This window comes from Cervus elaphus, chromosome 15, assembly GCF_910594005.1.
Source record: "Cervus elaphus chromosome 15, mCerEla1.1, whole genome shotgun sequence".
Classification (NCBI taxonomy): domain Eukaryota; kingdom Metazoa; phylum Chordata; class Mammalia; order Artiodactyla; family Cervidae; genus Cervus; species Cervus elaphus.
The window spans coordinates 24588566-24607863 of NC_057829.1; the positions used below are offsets into that span (position 1 = coordinate 24588566).

Sequence of the window (19298 nt, forward strand, 5' to 3'; positions counted from 1 at the left end):
ACATGGTTGCCTCCCAGGACTCTATGCCTCCTCTGCTGCCCTCAGCAGATTGCTGTTCTCTCTCAGAAACCCCCTCCACCTCTGTGTTTTCAGTTACCACCAATACACTGCGTTCTTGGAGGGCTTTAGTCTCCCTGTAACATCTAGAACCATCTGGGGCACAGATACAGCACGTAACATGTGTCTGCTGAATAGATAAGTCCATAAGACTGTGAGGAAAATGGCAGCTTATTGGCACTGCAAAAATGTCAGCCAGAAGAAAAAACATGTGAACAAAATGCTAAAATAACAGTGACAGAAAAGCTAATACCTAAAACAACCATAAAAATGGATACCTACAATTCTAAATCTCAAGAAAATTCAAATGGCTCAAAAAGAAAGGAATGACTCTAATAAGGAAGGAAAGAAAGGTAGGGAGGGAAGGTAAAACAACTAGAAAGAAATAGTGAGGAATGATGGAAAACAAAATTAAGTTTGTAATTATTACAGAAAATCAAGAGACCAAAATGACAAAAATACTACAAAACAAAGCAAGGAACCAGGAAAAGAATGACTGTTTAATAAACACTTAGCAGATTATCATAGTGAAGAGTGATGCACCAAGAGTCATCCCCTGTGCAAGACATCGCAATCTGCTCCAAAGAAACAAAGAACGAAGCATTTACAAATTCATTTTTAAAAACACTACAAGAGGGGCATCCCTGGTGGTTCAGTGGTAAACAATTTGCCTTGCAGTGCAGGAGACTCAGATTCGATCCCTGATCCAGCAAGATCCCACATGTCCCAGAGCAACTAAGTCCATGTGCCACAGCTATTGACCCTGTGCTCTAGGGGCTGTGCTCAGCAATAAGGGAAGTCATCGCAATTTAAGAAGCCCACGCATCACAGCCAGTGAGTGGCACACACTCTCTGCAGCAACAAAGACCCAGCAGAGCCAAAAATTAAATAGTAAATAAATGCTTTAAGAAAATAAAAACAAGAAACATTAACCAATTTACTCTAGCTTTTTTTTTCTTTTTTTTTTCAGGTAAGTACCTGGTTTGTAAATTTACGACCACAACAGAAGTAAAGAATGTGACAAATAAACGCAATTCTAACAGCAAGATAAGCCTTAGTTTTTTTTTAACCACTATGTGTTTTTTCTAACTGATGTATAGTTGATTTAAAATGTGTTAGTCTCAGGTATACAAAAAAGTGATATGCTTTCCTTATAAAAATATGGAATGCTTTATGAATTTGTGTGTCATCCTTGTATAAAGTAAAGTGAAAGTTGCAGAGTCGTGTCCGACTCTTTGTGACCCCATGGACTATACAGTCCGTGGAATGTTCCAGGCCAGAAGAGTGGAGTTGGTAGCCTCTCCCTTCTCCAGGGGATCTTCCTAACCCAGGGATCAAACCTAGGTCTCCCACATTGCAGGCAGATTCTTTACCAGCTGAGCCACAAGGGAAGCCCCATCCTTGTATAGGGGCCATGATAATCTTCTCTGTAGCATTCATATTTTCCTGTATGGTACTGCCAAAATGAACACAACCACTAAGTACTTTTTAAATACATATCAAAGTTCCTATTCACAAATCGATTGTGGTGATGGTTGTACAACTCTATGAATATACTGCAAGTCACTCAACTACAAATAATTATAATAAATATAAATAAATAAAATCCTACCAGAAGACATGGAACATTGAAACATTGCTGGTAACCTTCTAAAATGACTTAAAAAATTCTCAAAGAATTCTAGCCATATGCAAAAGGTTGTACATTTTCCAAGTACCTTGGATAAAGTAGTCCAGTTCCGAGGTTTCAATATACAGAAATAACTGTCTCCATTAGGTCCACTCCTCAACTTGTGTACTCATTCCCTCTTTTCTACTCAATGACACAGCTCTAAGAATAATGTTGCCCTCTATGGAATTCTTCTCATTGGCATATAATGTCCTGTATCTCCCAACTTTAAAACAAAAACAAAACTCTCTTAACCCCACATAAGCCTCTGGCTAACATTCCATTTCTACATACCCTTTTATACGACAACCTGTCAATACAGTAGTCTACGCTCCCTGATTCCAAATTCTCTTCTACCATTCTCTCTTGACCCCACTCATCATGTTTCTCCTCTAGAATCACCATTGACTTATCTTTCCCTCATACCTTGCACCCAATCCAAAATCTATCACCTCTACCTTGAAAATCTGACTATACTCCAAGTGATACTCATCACTTCCACAACTCTCACTCTGGTCTAAGCCACCACCATCTCTATTTTGGATTCCCTCAAGAACCTCCAAATTGGTCTCACAACCTCTGCCCCTTTCCTACAACACAGTCTCAAAAGAGCACCCAGACTGATCTTTTCGAAAGTAAATCAGATCAATATAGAAACTAGCAAAGCAAAAAAAAAAAAAAACCACGAAGTTGAAAAAAAAAAAAAAGAAACTAGCAAAGCGAGGTAAAGGAACTGGCCTTAAGTTACACAGCAAAACTGTGGCAAAACTGGGATTCACAACCAGGCTCAGTCTGTCCTTTGAACCACAGAGAACTTGAGAAAACATATCGGTCCAAAGAACTCACTGTTCCCAAGATTTCGGACTCAAAAATCTTAAAATGAGTTCAGATCACAAAATGTCATGATATAAAATATCCAGAATATTGAGAAAAGATGAAGAATATTGATGTAAAAGGAAGTTATGACTATTTAAAGAAAAATAAAAGTGCCTATTTTTAAAAAAAGAAAGAAAGAAATGATATCAAAACCCTCTGCGCAAACCCTGCAATGGCTTCCCATGGTAGCCAAATCACATCTGGCCATGGAATCAGAATGGCAGCCAACGTCCTGCAAGGCTGCGGAGGCCCTAGGACAGCTGCTTGTCCTACTATCTCTGCCACCTCACTCTGTCCAGCCACACTGGCGGGGTGCGTTAGTCACAGGGCTTCTGCCTGGAGTGCTCTCCGTACAAATAGCTGCATGGCTCCCTCTTTCATTTTCTTCAGGTTCCTGCTCAACATTCCTTATTAGAGGCCTTTCATGATCATTCTACGGAAGTACGTCCCTTCAACTCCTTTTCCTTACCCTCCCCGTTAGTCTACATGACACTTATCATGATCTGACACCTTGCTGTTCACTTGCTCAGTAGTACAGAAGCACCATGAAGTCAGTAGCTTTTTTATTTTTTCCACTACTGCAATCCCAGTACCTAGATCACTACTTGGCACACATTAGGCATATAATAAATATTTGCCAAATGGGCAAACAGTGGGAGGAAAAAAGGACTACCTACAAATTTATACCAATGCTACTACTTTAAGCAGGAAAAGAAGTAAAAGAAACCAACCAAAAGCCAAACAGTATTGAATGCCTAAACACAGTATTTAAACATAAAGTACAAATTCACGGCAATCAACATGAGACAGTCCATACATGATAGTAACACAGAGAAATATATGTGATATTAAGAAACACCCCCAAATATTTACAAACTGAAAATTTTATTTTAAAAAAACCATACCTACATCCAAAAACTACAAATTTTATTAAAATGAAAATAGAATTTTCTATTCATTAGATTATTTTTTTTGGTCCGAGAAAGATACTCAGGACTGTAATTTATAAAGTAAGCAAGCAAAAAGGCTAGTCTTCATGACTTGATCTCTGTGTGTGTGCTCAGTCGCTCAGTGATGTATGACTCTTTGTGACCCCACGGGCTATAGCCCACCAGATTCCTCTGTGCATGGAATTTTCCAGGCAAGAATACTGGAGTGGGTTGCCATTTCCTACTCCAGGGGATCTTCCCAACCCAGGGATCAAACCCATATCTCTTGCGTCTCCTGCATTGGCAGGCAGATTCTTTACCACTGTGCCACCTGGTAAGTTCAACTTGACCTCTAAAAAGCTTTAATTCAACATCTTGAATAAAATCCTGGATTAAACACATAAACACCATATACACAAAAATCAGTTTCTTACAGAGAGAGCTGCATCTGAGGGAAGTCAGTTGAAGTATGTTTATGCATGAAATCTCCAGCCCATTTAGAAAATGAAGGAAGATACTCCTCTACTTCTTGTTTTATTTCATCTTGATTCAATTTTAGGCGGTACCTGTCAAAATAAGAAATTTTAAATATGAAAAAAGTAAACAAGGACAAAAACATTCATATAAGCAACCCAAGCACCCATCAACGACTGAAAAAATAAATTAAATGTGATACAATGGAATATTATTTAGCCTTGGAAAGGAAGGAAATTCTGATACATGTTACAACATATATGAAACTTGCCATTATACTGAATAAGCCAATAACAAAAGAAAAAATACTGCATGCATGACCACTTAACATGAGGTACCTGTACTAGTCAAATTCATAGAGATAAAAAGGATGGTGACTGCCAGGGACTGGGGGAAGTGAGGAGTTGTTCAACAGATGTAAGGTTTCAGTTCGGAAAGACAAAAAAGTTCTGGAAGTGGACAATGGTAATGTTTACACAATGTCAATGTACTAATGACATTAAACTATACCCTCAAAAGTGGTTAAGACTGTGATTTTGGGGACTTCCCTGGTGGTCCAGTGGTAAAGACTCTGTGCTTCCACTGCAGGGGAACTAAGATCCTGAATGCTACATGGCCAAGAATAAGAAGTAAAAGATTATGATTTTTTAATGCTATGTGTATTTTACCACATACACACAAAAAATCCAAGTAACAGTGACATGACATCAAATTTTATATTTGCTCCAACTCCTTCCATCTCAAGTCTAATAGGTCCCAGTTACACTTCAGGGGTTAAAAAAGAAACCACAATTGTTGGTCCTGAAGCCCAGCAATGGAAAGTAGAAATGTAAAAGAGGAAAAAAGGCCATAGGAACAGAAATGGAACATCAGCCTTACTAGATCAAAGGACAATCTGTAGGGCTACTAACTTCTTGGGTCAAAAGTCAGGAAAGACTAACAGAATCTAGTCTCAGTTTTTCACAGTGCCTGCAAGGTCAAAACTGTGTCATAATAATTCTACAACATTATTTGCCTTTTTGCTCTTGTTCTCTCCTGAGTACACAGTGGAGATTTCTGAGTCCACACACACACACACACAATATAGCAATATAGAGAATGTAGAAGCAGATACGAGAAACCAGGTATCTAGTATTAAGTTATAAAATTAAAACATTTGCCAAAATGTAAAACGATGTGACTTGTCTCATTATTTTTTTCAAAAATAGTTATTTTTCATTAAACTTATTTAGGTTAATGTGGCATGGGCTGTTATTATTTTAGAATTAATCAATATTTTCAAACTGCCTCAACTTTCATTTCTAACACAGTAATTATCTATAGATATAACCCTCATAAACAAAAGTTCTAAGGGTCCTCAATAATATTTTAGTGTTAACAGGGTCCGGAGACCAAAAAGTTCTGAGAATTGCTATCACCTTCCCTGGATGGTTTTCCCAGCTCCATCTTTATATTTAAGCATCACGACCTTAATAACTACTCCAGAATATTAACAGCACACGTGTTTCTGTGTCAGATCACACTTAGGTTTGAATCCTAGCTCTTTATTTACACATCTTTACTAGATGTATAACTTTGGGCCAGTCATTGTTTCTCTCTTTTTTAAAATAATTTTATTTATTTATTTCTGGCTGTGCTGGATCTTTGCTGCTGTGCAAGCTTTTCTCTAGTTGCAGAAGCGGGGGCTACTATCTAGGTGCAATGCGCAGGCTTCTCTTCGTGGTGGCTTCTCATGTTGCAGAGCAGGGCTCGAGGGCGCACAGGCTCCCGTAGCTGCGGCACACGGGCTCAGTGGTTGCGCATCCCAGACTCCAGAGCGCAAGCTCAATAGATGTGGTACCCAGGCTTAGCTGCGCTGCAGCATCTCTGCCCAGACCAGGGATCAAAGCGGTGTCTCCTGCGCTGCCAAGTGGATCCTTTACCAATGAGATCAGGGAAGCCCTGAGCCATTCATTGTGAACCAAGCCTCAGTTTCCTCATCTATAAGGTGAGCTGATAACTACCACACAAATTACTTTGAGGATCAAGAAAAACAGCCTATGTAAAGTACTTGGTGTAAGACAAGAATTCAACAAGATATGAAGATGGTAACACTGAATACTCATATAGTGCTGAGTTTAGGCCAGGCACTATTCTAGGTTATTTACACAAACACTTTCAACCCTTGTTATCTCTCTACGAGATACTACTATCGTCATCCCTCCTCAGAACTGAGGAAACTGAAGCTCAGAAGTTACTTCCAAAGGACACACAGCTCCAGCTTGGGAATTTAAGTTCTTAGCCCTCATGCTCCCTCTACATTGTGTTTTGAGACTTCCCTCATAGCTCAGTTGGTAAAGAATCTGCCTGCAATGCGGGAGACCCCAGTTCGATTCCTGGGTCGGGAAGATCCAATGGAGAAGGGATAGGCTACCCACACCAGCATTCTTGGGCTTCCCTTGCAGCTCAGCTGGTAAAGAATCTGCCCTCAATGCGGGAGACCTGGTTCGATCCCTGGGTTGGGAAGATTCTCTAGAGAAGGGAAAGGCTACCCACTCCAGTATTGTGGCCTGAAGAATTCCATGGACTATACAGTCCATGGGGTCCCAAAGAGTCGGACAAAACTGAGTGACTTTCACTTTCACACTGTGTTTTAAAAATTTACTGCCATTATTTTCTCCCTGCAGGCCCGAGTTCACCTGGGTACTAGCATAACCACCAATACTCTGCACATTCCTTTCAAATGACAAACCTTACCATTTTTCTCACCTTCTAAAGATAGCACCATAATAACATATTCATCAAACTCTGAGACTCCAGAACACTGCAAATTAACCATATAACTGCAACATTTCTACTATCGAATTTAATAAGCTCCCTCTTTCCTAGGTTTCTGCTAACTCTGGCTTACCAGAACTAACAGAGCAGAGCCCTATCAGTCCTCGAGGACAGCCAGTTCAGCAGGAAAGACAGAATTAGCGACTCTAGCTCTGCCAAGATAGTTTGGCCTAAGCACAAAACCAACTTCAGGTTGAAGGCAAAACTGAAATATCTCAACCAGGGAGCAACTGCTAATACCAAAGTGCTCTCAAAGTGCCCCAAATGACCTACAGAAACACAATCAGCCCACACAAGGCAAAAGCTATTTGTTTGAAAATGGCTGCTTAAAATCTGGCAGCTTCCAGAGGATAAAAGGTGATATAGGTGAGGATGTGGGGGAAACAAGGACCAATATACTGCCTACAGAAATGAAAAATGAATTTTTAAATATACACACATATTAAAGCTTTACGTTGCATACCTTAAATTAATACAATATTATACGTCAATGATATCCCAATGGACACAACTGAGCATGCACATACAAAACAGTCTCGCAGACATAGAGAACAGACTTGGGATTACCAAGGAGAAGAGGGAAAGAGGAGGGATGGACTGGGAGTTTGGGGTTAGTAGATGCAAACTATTACATTTAGCATGGATAAACAAGGTCCAACTTTATAGCACAGGGAACTATATTCAATTTCCTGTAATAAACCATGACTGAAAAGAATATGAAAAAGAATATATACATGTATGTATAACTGAATCACTTAGCTATGCAGAAATTAACACAATATTGTAAATCAATTATACTTCAATAAAATTAAAAAACAAACAAACAAAAAAAAAGAATCTGCCTTGCAATGCAATGGTTTGACCCCTGGTCCGGGAAGATCCCACATGCTGCTGCTGCTGCGTCGCTTCAGTCGTGTCCGACTCTGTGCGACCCCATAGACGGCAGCCCACTGGGCTCCCCCATCCCTGGGATTCTCCAGGCAAGAATACAGGAGTGGGTTGCCATTTCCTTCTCCAATGCATGAACGTGAAAAGGGAATGTGAAGTCGCTCAGTCGTGACCGACTCTTAGCGACCCCATGGACTGCAGCCTACTAGGCTCCTCCGTCCATGGGAGTTTCCAGGCAAGTGTACTGGAGTGGGGTGCCATTGCCTTCTCCAATCCCACATGCTACAGGGCAACAAAGCCTGTGTACCACTACTGAGCGCAAGCTCTGGAGCCCATGGGCCACAACAACTGAGCCCAAGCACTGCAACTATTGAAACCTGCATGCCAACAGCCTGTGCTCCAAAACAAAAGAAAAGCCACCGCAATGAGACACCCATGAACTGCAATGAAGAGTAGCCCCCACTCACTGCAACTAGAGAAAGCCCAAGTGCAGCAACAAAGAGCCATGCCACCACAGCCAAAATATAAAGAAATCTTTTAAAAAAAAAACAATAGGTTGTACGTATTAGTAAATTGTCATGGAATTATGGAACACATTTTTCCTATTTAAACAATGAAATAAACAGAATTACAACCAGGAGAAGTAGGTTTATGTCAACTAGTCTGGAAAGCAAAATCACCACTAATAAAAACACTTCTGTGAAAAAAAGATGAACTGCAATAAAAGTAAAGGAGGAAACAAAGACAGAATATGCCAATCCCTCTGCAGGTAGTCACTCATAAGATGCCAAAGATTAGCCATTTGTGGGTACATTATCTCCATTGTCACAGAAAGTCTGCAAAACAGGTATTATCACCCTTTTCAGAATCTTTCAGTAACTTGTTCAGTCATAAACCTGGCAAAGCTAGAATCTGAAAGGAGGTTCATCTGATTCCCAACCCCATACAATTTTCAGGATGTCACAATGTTTCTAGAAGTAAAACAAAAAGTTCACATTCTCTGAGTGCAGCTATGGAGCCTATTGTGCATACAGAGAAAACTTAAGATATTTTTAGCCAAAGAATTCCTGTTCTGCAATTTCAGAAGCTCTTCACAGAACTGCGGTGGGATACGACAACCCTGAAATCTGCATTCTAGTATTATACTGACATATTTAATAGTCTAAGAGCCAAATACCTTATAGATGCCAGGGAAGAAGCTATATAACAAAACTCTATCTAGAGTTCCTCTCCTAAATACTTACATTTCCTTCAGATGCCTTATTTCTTGAACAGTTTGAGAAGCAAGTTCTTGTAGCTTTTCTGGGGCAAAACTATCACTTACAGCTTTTTGAAATACTTCATGAAGAACCGTACCAATCAGCATTTGGCGTGTGGCTGGATCAGAGTTCTATCAAAAAAAAACGTCATACAAATATTTTATTTCACAACGTATCAATGGACATGATCCTATATTTATTACCTAACCTATTGAACTAGCATAGCCAAAGTGCACTGGGGAGACAAATGCCAAAATATTAATTCTTTTCTGGTGAGTGGAATTACAGGTGACTTTCACTTTCTTCAATTTAGAATTACCTGAATTATATTATGAGTGAGATATTTTTCAAATCACTGTATTTCCATTTTGAAAGAATTAAAAATAACCTATATGGAAAAAGTTCAATATATTCTAAAATATTAATATTTAACATATTTGTCTCTAATTTCACTTTATAATAAACCCACATAGAATAATCAATAAAGGCATAGCTTATAAACTCATGTGAGTAAAATACTCAAACACAAAAAAAACTCACAGCAGAGATATTTTTTGGTGGCACTGCCCAGCTGTGGGATCTTAGTTCCCCAACCCGGGGCTGAATCCAGGCCCCAGCAGCGAAAGTGCCGAGTCCTAACCATTGGACCACCAGGGAATTCCCTACAGCAGAGATTTTGACAAGTTCTTGACACTCAAAAACTATTTTTCAATTAACTCTTTTATTAGCCTGGATCTTCCCCTTGAAACTATCAAAAAACAAGATTAAGTCCACCAAAACACCCATCAGTAATTTTAAAAATTAACTTACAGAGGAAATCCCTGTACTAATTTTTTAAGTTCTATGTGAGTCTAAAATTATTTCAAAATAAGGTTTTAAAAGATTAAGGTATTTAGGTCTGCTTTATAATACGCAGTTAAAACAGAAGTTAATAGTAACCCCCCCACACAAAACAGCTGAAGAAAACAACCAATTTAAAAAAAACTACAAATAAGTGATAACTAAGACTATTAGAAAATCTACTTAGGTATTTCTCCTCCTTTTTCTCTTCTTGCTTAGCTGTATTTTTTTATTTTCTAAATACATACAAACTGTATAAAGAAGAATACCCTAGGAGAAAGAAAAAAAACTTAACAATTAAAAACCCAAGTTCTTCAAAAAATAATGGCATTGAAAGGGAGTAGGTGAAAAGCAGAATACAGATTAAAGAAACTATGAGATATATCAACCAAATACAATACAAAGACCTAATTTGCGTATTGATTCTAACAAAATGAATAAAAAGATATTTTTGACAAAAAACATTAAGAGATAAACTGAGAATTAGATTAACTTAAGGAATTACTGGTAATTTTATCAGATATGATAAAAATATTGTGCTTACATGTTCTTTAAATCCTCAGTTCTAATTTGAAAAATAGTTTTAAGTTGCAAAATACAATCTTTGAGAACAACAAAATGGGTACATGGGAGTTTATAAGAACCATCTCTTTGTGTATGTTTGAAATTTTCCATTATATTATCTTTAAAAGAGATTGTCATATTTACTTTTACTGAGAATCACATGAGGCCAAGTTTGGAAATACCCAGATGTATTAAATTAAAAATTTTATCACTTAAATTATTTATCTTATTATTAGAATTACTTATTTTATTAAATGTTAAATAAGATTCAAAGGATTCTTAGGGTACCGGCCTTGAATCCTAGCCTTGTCATTTACTAGCTACAGTAACTCTGAACAAGTCACTTAACTTCTCTGAGCCTGGTGTTCCTTGTCTGTAAAATGTAAAATGCAGCTAATTAATGCCATCTACTTCACAAGATTGTTAGGAGGATTAAATAAGAGTGTAAAAGTGCTCTGTAAACTCTTAAGACACTGTAGAAACATTGGCTGTTAATATTATTCACCCTGAATGTTTCACTCAGGACAGCTCTTCTCATGCATCGAATACTACTGGCTATGCTTGTGCCAGAAATCAGCATGTCGGGATATAGAATCAAATATCCAAAATCTTCATCTATTATCCAAGTATCGGATATGCAGTCTCCCTCCAAATGAATGATGTCCCCTGGCTCTACTGGTACAGAGCACCTAAAAATAAGGTACACAAAATTTAGATTCCTACATTTAAACACGTTAAGGGGCTTTAAAAATAAATAAATATTTTATGTAAAGAAATAATTTCTAAATTTTTGGGTCTGGCATCATCTACTTCAAAATCTATCAAAGCATTAATAGTGTAACATATAGCTCCAAGTATGGATGAGGTTGTTATAATACTACTTCTCTCATTCTTAATGATTCTCTCATTCTCTCATTCTGTAAAACTAATGTCTACAGCTTCTGTAAGTCCTGAGGCATGATGCCAAACCCAATATACCAAGAACAAAATCATATTTATCTAGTTCAAACCGTCAAACTTGCAGCCTAGACGAAGTCAGACCTTCACCTCTGCACCTCCCCCTCATCCCTCACATACCATATATTGATTGAGTAGCGAAATCTAGAGTCTAAGGATGTTCTTATGACTAATTTTGCCCTTAGTGAGAACTAAACAAGTTTTAAGCTGCAATCCCAAAAAGTACTGGGAAATAGGAAGTAGTAATTTAATAAGTCCCCTTGCACTTGATTTTCAAATGACAATGAAAATCAAGTTTTGGAATAAGGGACCTGAGATGCACTATTTTTGCAGATTTAATCTGAGTTCATATCTATTCTCTTTGTTAACAATTAAATTATTGCAATATCCACACAAGCCCACATGACAGTTTTTAAGACAGTACCCTTAAGCTTCTGCCACATCATTGCTCAAAGTCACACAAAAATTACCAATCATTCCTAAGGATACACAGTTCTTTATATTCCAGTGACTGGGAAGCAGTGATGGTTAGGTGCTTTTCATGGTTTCCTTCTTCACTCCGCACAATATTGACTGTTAATACCAGGTACCGGTTATCCATTCCTCGGCTCAGAACTATCTTAGAAAAGGAAGCTTCCACCTTCTTCTTCTGAAATCTAAAGCATAACACATACAAAACTACTGTAGCACAAGCATGAAATAAGAAGCCATCCAATCTCCTTTATCTACAAACCAACCTTCTAGGTTTCTTCCAGAAAGCTTATCACAATGATCACTGGCTAAAAGAGGTAAAAATTAAGAGAGCAAGGGCACAGCAGAATTCCTATTAGAGGAAAAAAAAAAACTTCCCAGAAACTGAAAGAAAGTGAAGTCGCTCAGTCATGTCGGACTCTGTGACCCTATGGACTGTAGCCTACCAGGCTCCTCCATCCATGGGGTTTTCCAGGCAAGAGTACTACAGTAAGTTGCCATTTCCTTCTCCAGGGGATCTTCCCCACCAAGGGATGGAACCCAGGTCTCCCGCATTGCAGGCAGATGCTTTACCTTCTGAGCCACCAGGGAAGCCCCACTTCCCAGAAGGAATGCCATTTAAAACGTTCATGATATGGGTTTTTCACTGAGGAAACCAGATCTGAAAGAGACACGTGCACCCCAATGTTCATCGCAGCACTGTTTATAATAGCCAGGACATGGAAGCAACCTAGATGCCCATCAGCAGATGAATGGATAAGGAAGCTGTGGTACATATACACCATGGAATATTACTCAGCCGTTAAAAAGAATTCATTTGAACCAGTCCTAATGAGATGGACGAAGCTGGAGCCCATTATACAGAGTGAAGTAAGCCAGAAAGATAAAGAACATTACAGCATACTAACACATATATATGGAATTTAGAAAGGTGATAACGATAACCCTATATGCAAAACAGAAAAAGAGACACAGAAATACAGAACAGACTTTTGAACTTTGTGGGAGAATGTGAGGGTGGGATATTTCAAAAGAACAGCATGTATACTATCTATGGTGAAACAGATCACCAGCCCAGGTGGGATGCATGAGACAAGTGCTCCGGCCTGGTGCACTGGGAAGACCCAGAGGAATCGGGTGGAGAGGGAGGTGGGAGGGGGGATCGGGATTGGGAATACATGTAAATCCATGGCTGATTCATATCAATGTGTGACAAAACCCACTGGAAAAAAAAAATAATAATAAAAAAATAAAATACGTTCATGATATGGGTTTTTCAAAATATAAGCTCTATGAGGAGTTCTTTGGGACTATGATTATGAGGGCTAGTGATAAATTGAAAAATATCAAACAACAAATTCCTACCACTGGTGCAAGCCTTTCCAAAGTACAAGTAAAAGGAAATGTCTAGGACACTATCCTTTTGAACATAAAAGATGTCTGTTATGGGAAAATGTAGTATGGGTGGTTTGTTGGAAGTCCTACTGTGAGTTTCATTATTATATTAAGATTTCAATTAGGCGAGTACTTAGAAATTTAGTCCAACCTACTATTTAATGCAGGAAATCCTATAAAATTCCATTGGGGATCAACTAGCTCATGCTTTGTAGAGAAAGCAAGCTTAATACCTGTCATATTAACCATTTTTCATAGAATAACTCAGAAATTTCTTATTTCTAATGGGCAAGTCAATTTCACAATTATTTTGTAACCCCTTCTATTCACCTACCCCACCTACCCACGGGCCATGAATTTCCCAAAGTCAGCTGGGATGCTTTAAGGATCTCCCAAAAGGTACTGCTGATCAAAACCCAAAGCGCAAAGATCCGTCAACCATAATTAGCCTCATTATCATAACTACTGACAGAAATTCTACACTATGCTTGCCGGTCAAGTCTCCCCAATCATTTAAGCAGACTTGAGAGTACAGACTTCTTCCTGAATAACTTTCTCCATCTAAACTTCAAGAAAAGGATCTAGCAGTTGCAATTGCCTTCCCTGAAGACATGTAAGGTGGCTGAGACTCCCCAGATTTAGGAAAGAGGTTAAGAATGAACCTCTGGAGGAGGAAAAGTATTCAAGCTCTGGCTCGGGCTCGGCGCCAGAGAGAGACTGCGAGGCGGACCCCCAGCTCCGGAAGCTCGTCGGGCACCCCGGGACCCGAGCTCGGTCACTGTGCTCGGAGCCCGGGTCCGCGGAGGAATGGATGCGGCCTCCCGCTCCTTTCTTTTCAAATCTCCCGCTATACTCCCAGGCCCAACCCCCGCTCCGCTCACAGCTCCGCCGGTGGCTCAGCCTCCTGCCAGAAACTCTTCTCCATTAGCAGCTCCAGTTCGTCCACTCGCTCCATTCTGGCCGCCGAGATAGCAAACTGCCGCCGGGTAAAATCAGGGGAACCCGGGGGCAACGGTGGCGGGGAAAAGGAGCGCGAATCCACGGGGCGCCGTGCGCATGCGCCGACCAGCCGTGGTCTCAAGAGACATGCGCAGGCCGCTCCTCCAGCGCCAGGTGAGTAGGTCGTGGAGAGTCGTACCTGGGGAACCGAGAGCCGGAAGGCGCCTTTGCCCCTGTGCCTTAGGGTTTGGAAAACTGGGAGTCTTCTTGATCTGGCCCATGCTAAATGCTTCCGCCCTTTCGCTAGACTCGCCGACCTATGTGTCCAACACAGGCACTTAAAATGAATGAACTATTTGCTGTCGGCCAAACTCAGTCGTCCCTTGTTTAAATCTGGAAATTTTCACTCTTTGGGGAAAAAAAAAAACCTCTCCTCCTTTTTTTTCCCTGGAAAACTCAGTTGAGAAAATGGAAACTGTCAGATGAGAACTTCCTCATCATGCCATGACTAAATCTACAAACTAAATCTACACGACTAAATCTATCTGTTCCCTGTTTTATAACCTTTTTCCATTTTTTTTTTTTTTTCAGTAATGCCTCCTATTCGTTGACAATCCCTCCACTTGTACAGTGGGATCCCAAGCACTCTTACATTGTGTGTGTGTGTGTGTGTGTGTGTGTGTGTTCAGCCGTGTCCAACTCGTTGTGACACCGTGGACTGTATCCTACCAGGTTCCCAAGCACTCTTACATTGTGTGTGTGTGTGTGTGTGTGTGTGTGTGTGTGTGTGTGTTCAGCCGTGTCCAACTCGTTGTGACACCGTGGACTGTATCCTACCAGGTTCCTCTTGTCCGTGGAGTTTTTCAGGCAAAAATACTGAAGTGGACTGCCATTTTCCTCCTCCAGGGGATCTTCCAGCCGAGGGATCAAACCCCTGTCTCTTGAGTCTACTGCATTGGCATGCAGGTTCTTTACCACTAGAGCCACCTTACATTCTCTAGGGCATTCTCTTCTGTCATCATTTTGGCACTCATTACTGGATAGCTTCCAGGCTTGTAATGTGACCTAGCACCTCCCATCCTGAAGATGTTACTATGATGGAACTGCCACCTTCCTGAGGAAACCAGCTTTAAAGAAATTTTTATCAAGGCTGTATCTAATTTCAACTCCTATTCACTTTTCTTTTACTTTTTAATTTTTGAATTAAAAATCAATTTTTTAACATACACTACTAAAAACCACCTTTAAAAATAATGTGCAATGGAATATTTAAAATATACAGAAATGAGTAAAAAATAAATACTTCATAAGGGTATCACCCAACTCAAAAATAATCTTTATCTACTATATGTAAAATAGATAACTTTGAAAAAATAGATAAGAACCTATTGTATAGCACAGGGAACTCTACTCAATACTCTGTAATGACCCATATCAGAATAGAATCTTAAAAAGTGGGTATATATATATATATAAAACTAATTTACTTTGCTATACAGCAGAAACTAACACAACATTGTAAATCAACTATACTCCAATGAATTTTTTTTAAAAAGTTGTCTTTCATATTCATGTTTATTAGTTTAAAATTATCAAGACATGCTTTGCTGAAACACTTTCAGGGACTTTGGGATATTAGAGTAGAGCCACCCATTCTTCTTGTATTAGCACCTTATAATAAATGTTGCCATTTCCTTCACCACAACACGGTGTCAGTGGCTCTACTGCACAGGTGAGTAGACCCAAGTTCAGTTCAGTAACAAGATCTTTAGCTATGCATAAGTTTTAATCTATATCGAGACTGACTTACCCATTTTTCATCTATGCTTTTCATTTCCTGTGACCTAAGGAATCTTTGCCAACTCCTAGGAAGTAAAGATATTCTCCTTTGTTTTCTTCTTGAAGTTCACCATTTTATTCATTTAGGTCTATGATCCATCTCAAATTAATTTTTGTGTGTGGTATGAGGTAGAGAATGAGTCATGTTTCCGCCCGCCCCCCCACTCCACTTTCCCTCAACCATGTGCATATCCAGTTTTCCCAGCAGCACCAGCTGAAAAGACTTCTCATCGCCCACTGGATTGTTCTGGCACCTTGTTGAAGAAAAAAATCAAATTAAGTGCAGGTCCATTTCTGGCTCTCAATTCTGTTCTGGTGTTTGTCAATCCTTGTGTCTGCACCCCATTGTCATGATTACTACAGCTGTAGAGTAAGTCATACAGACAGGCACTTTGTTCTTTTAAAGATTGATTTGGACATTCTAGGTCCTTTAAATTTTTATTCAAACTTTAGAATGAGTTTGTATAAAAACTGAATTGTATAAAAATTTGTACACAGTATAAAAATTGCTAATTTCTACAAAGAGCCTATTGGAAGTATGATTGAGATTGCATTAGACTTAAAAATCGATTTGAGAATTGATTTCTTTAAAATATAGAGACCTCTAACTCATAAACCTGGTTTATCTCTCCATTTATATAGATTTTCTTTAATGTCTCTCAGCAACATCTTGTAATTATCAATGTAAAACTCTTGTATATTAATATTTTATTAAATTTAAATATTTTATATTTTATGCTATTTTAAATGAGATTGTTTTTCAATTGCTTCCTGCTAGTATAAAAAAATACAGTTTTTAAAATTTCCCTTATATCCTGAGACCTTGCTAGTAATCGAGAGAAGTTGATAGTAGTAGATTCATTAAGACTTTCTATGTAAATAATCATGTCATCTACAAATAGAGGAAGTTCTACTTCTTCCTCTGATCTTTGTTTTGAACTTCATTTACTTAAGTGAAGTGAAGCGCTCAGTCGTGTCCAACTCTTTGCAACCCCATGGACTGTAGCATACCAGGCTCCTCGGTCCATGGAACTTTCCAGGCAAGAATACTGGAGTGGGTTGCCATTTCCTTCTCCATCATTTACTTAAGTTCACTGGTTAAACAGCAGTTCTGAAACTGGGCATCTTTGCCTTCTACTGATGTCAGGGGGAGAACATTTAATATTTTACCATTAAATATGATGCTAGCTGTAGGTTTTCCATGAATACCTGCTACTATTATCTAATCTATGTTAAAAAAAATCATTTTTAAAATTTATTTAATCTTTTGGCCAAGCTGTGCAGCATGTGGGATCTTGGCTCCCCAACCAGGGATCAAACTCATGCTACCTGCATTGGCAACATGGAGTCTTAGCCACTGAACCACCAGAAAAGCATTTTTTTAGCATATGAATTTTCATTTTGGGCAGGATTGTGTGAGGAAAGCTTTTCTTTGTCCATGAAGCATCATCAGGAAGCTGAGCGATCGACTTTGAAGATGCCTTACGCAAATGGCTGGCAAGTTGAGGCTAGCCTCTACAGGGACTGCCTGGCTTCCTCACAACATGCTGTGAGTAGCAGCAGGGTTGGAGTAGACACAAGGCAGATGGATTTACTTAGGGCTGTATAAGATACGGTATACGGTAATGATTTTGTCTTTTATTCTAAATGCAATGGGAAGCCCTGGAAGGTTTTCAGCAGAGGAATAAAATTGCCTGATTATGGGTTTTTGTTGTTGTTGTTTTAAGGGATTTATGTTTATTTATTTATGGTGGCTCTGAATCTTCATTGCTGCACACAGGCTTTCTATAGTTGCGGCAAGTGGGGGATACTCTCTAGTTGCGGTGCCTGGGTCTCATTGCAGTGGTTTCTCCTGTTGCAGAGCAGGAGCTCAGGGTGCTCAGGGACTTTCTGCAGTTGCAGCTCATGGGCTCATAGTTGTGGCTCACAGGCTCCAGAGCACAGGCTCAGTTAATTGTGGCTTAGGTGTCCCATGGCATGTGAGATCCTCCTGGACCAGGACTGAACCCATGTCCCCTGAACTGGCAGGCAGGCTCTTCGCCATTAAGCTACCAGGGAAGCCCCTGCCTGATTATATTTTTACAAAGATCACTCTACTTTATCAGCAATTATTTGTACTTAGAAACAGAAATTTACAAAATAAAAAATAGACAATGAAGAAAATTCAAAAGATTGATAAGACTCCAGCTAAAGCAGTAACTAAAAAGAACATAAATTACCAATCTCAAGAATGGGGAAAACAACAAAGGCACTTTCCAAAAACTGTAATCATTCTATTAATTGATTTGTATTTCTTGACATATTAGAGTTTTACCTGAATAGGAAGGATAGTAGTATGTTGAAGGATACTAGTGTGTCTACTAGCATCATGTCTAGTAGACTAAGCTGCAGATTCAGACTGGCTGAATTTGAATCATAGATCCACCACTTATTGTGTGAACCTGGACATGTTATTTGATCTCCCTGGGTCTCAATCATCCCAAGTGTAAAAAAGGAGTATTTAACAGTACCGTTCTTATCAGTATTGTTGCAGAAACAGAGTTAAGGCATCAGAAGTGCTTAAAATAAGGAACGGAACACAGTAAATCCTCAGGAAATATACATGACTCATTATTTGTCATTGATTCCTAGTGCTTAACAGTGTCTGATAGTCAAAGAATTGATCTGAGGAAGTGTTTAAGTATATGGTTGCTATATAAGTATGTCAGATATCATCAGCCCAATTCTGCAAGGTAATGAATTACTCATATAATATAGGTTTTGTTATTTGCCATTCATCCTAGCTCAAATTAGCAGCAAGACATCTCTGTGGGGGGAAAAAAAAAACTTTCTAAATTGTTCTTTCTCTGCACTAGTAACACCTCATTTCTTCCTACTAGACATTTTCTCCAAAAACAGGGACCAAACCTTCCTTTAGCTCATCAGCAAACATCACTAAACAACTATTACGGTGCCATACACTGTGCTCCTTAAAAGGAGATGAAGGATGACTCTGCCCATGAGAGGACCAACTGGGAGAACATAAGTAAGCATGCAGTAACCAAAAAGTGAGGCACATACCCTGCCGGTGTAATACCCAGAGACAGACGCTATTGGGAATCCAAACCAGACTGTGAGGACAGCTGAGAGACGTCTCAAGGTATGCCCACAAAATGCTGACATAATCCCTGGCACACAATGGGTGCTGAATAAATGAATGTTGAGTACCCAGGGGAAAATGGGATAAGACATTACTGTGTATATATAAGAGCTAGAAAGGGTACATCACTCATCAATCCCTAGACAAAATCACTGTCCCATTCCATAGACCAGAGGGCTGTACCC

The 19298-nt window shown here is 39.2% G+C and overlaps 1 protein-coding gene across 1 annotated transcript in view; it reads right to left on the reverse strand.

Annotated features, from left to right (window-relative positions):
• The window catches only part of DNA2 (DNA replication helicase/nuclease 2), a 37411-nt gene extending 23178 nt beyond the window's left edge, over positions 1-14233 (reverse strand). The window contains exons 1-5 of the mRNA XM_043926650.1: positions 14078-14233; positions 11801-11986; positions 10879-11062; positions 8955-9100; positions 3966-4097 (exon numbers count right to left, since the gene is read on the reverse strand). Of these exons, the coding sequence (XP_043782585.1) occupies positions 3966-4097; positions 8955-9100; positions 10879-11062; positions 11801-11986; positions 14078-14151 (722 nt within the window). The 5' untranslated portion in view covers positions 14152-14233. The remainder of the gene's footprint in view (positions 1-3965; positions 4098-8954; positions 9101-10878; positions 11063-11800; positions 11987-14077) is intronic.
• Positions 14234-19298: the final 5065 nt, after the last annotated feature.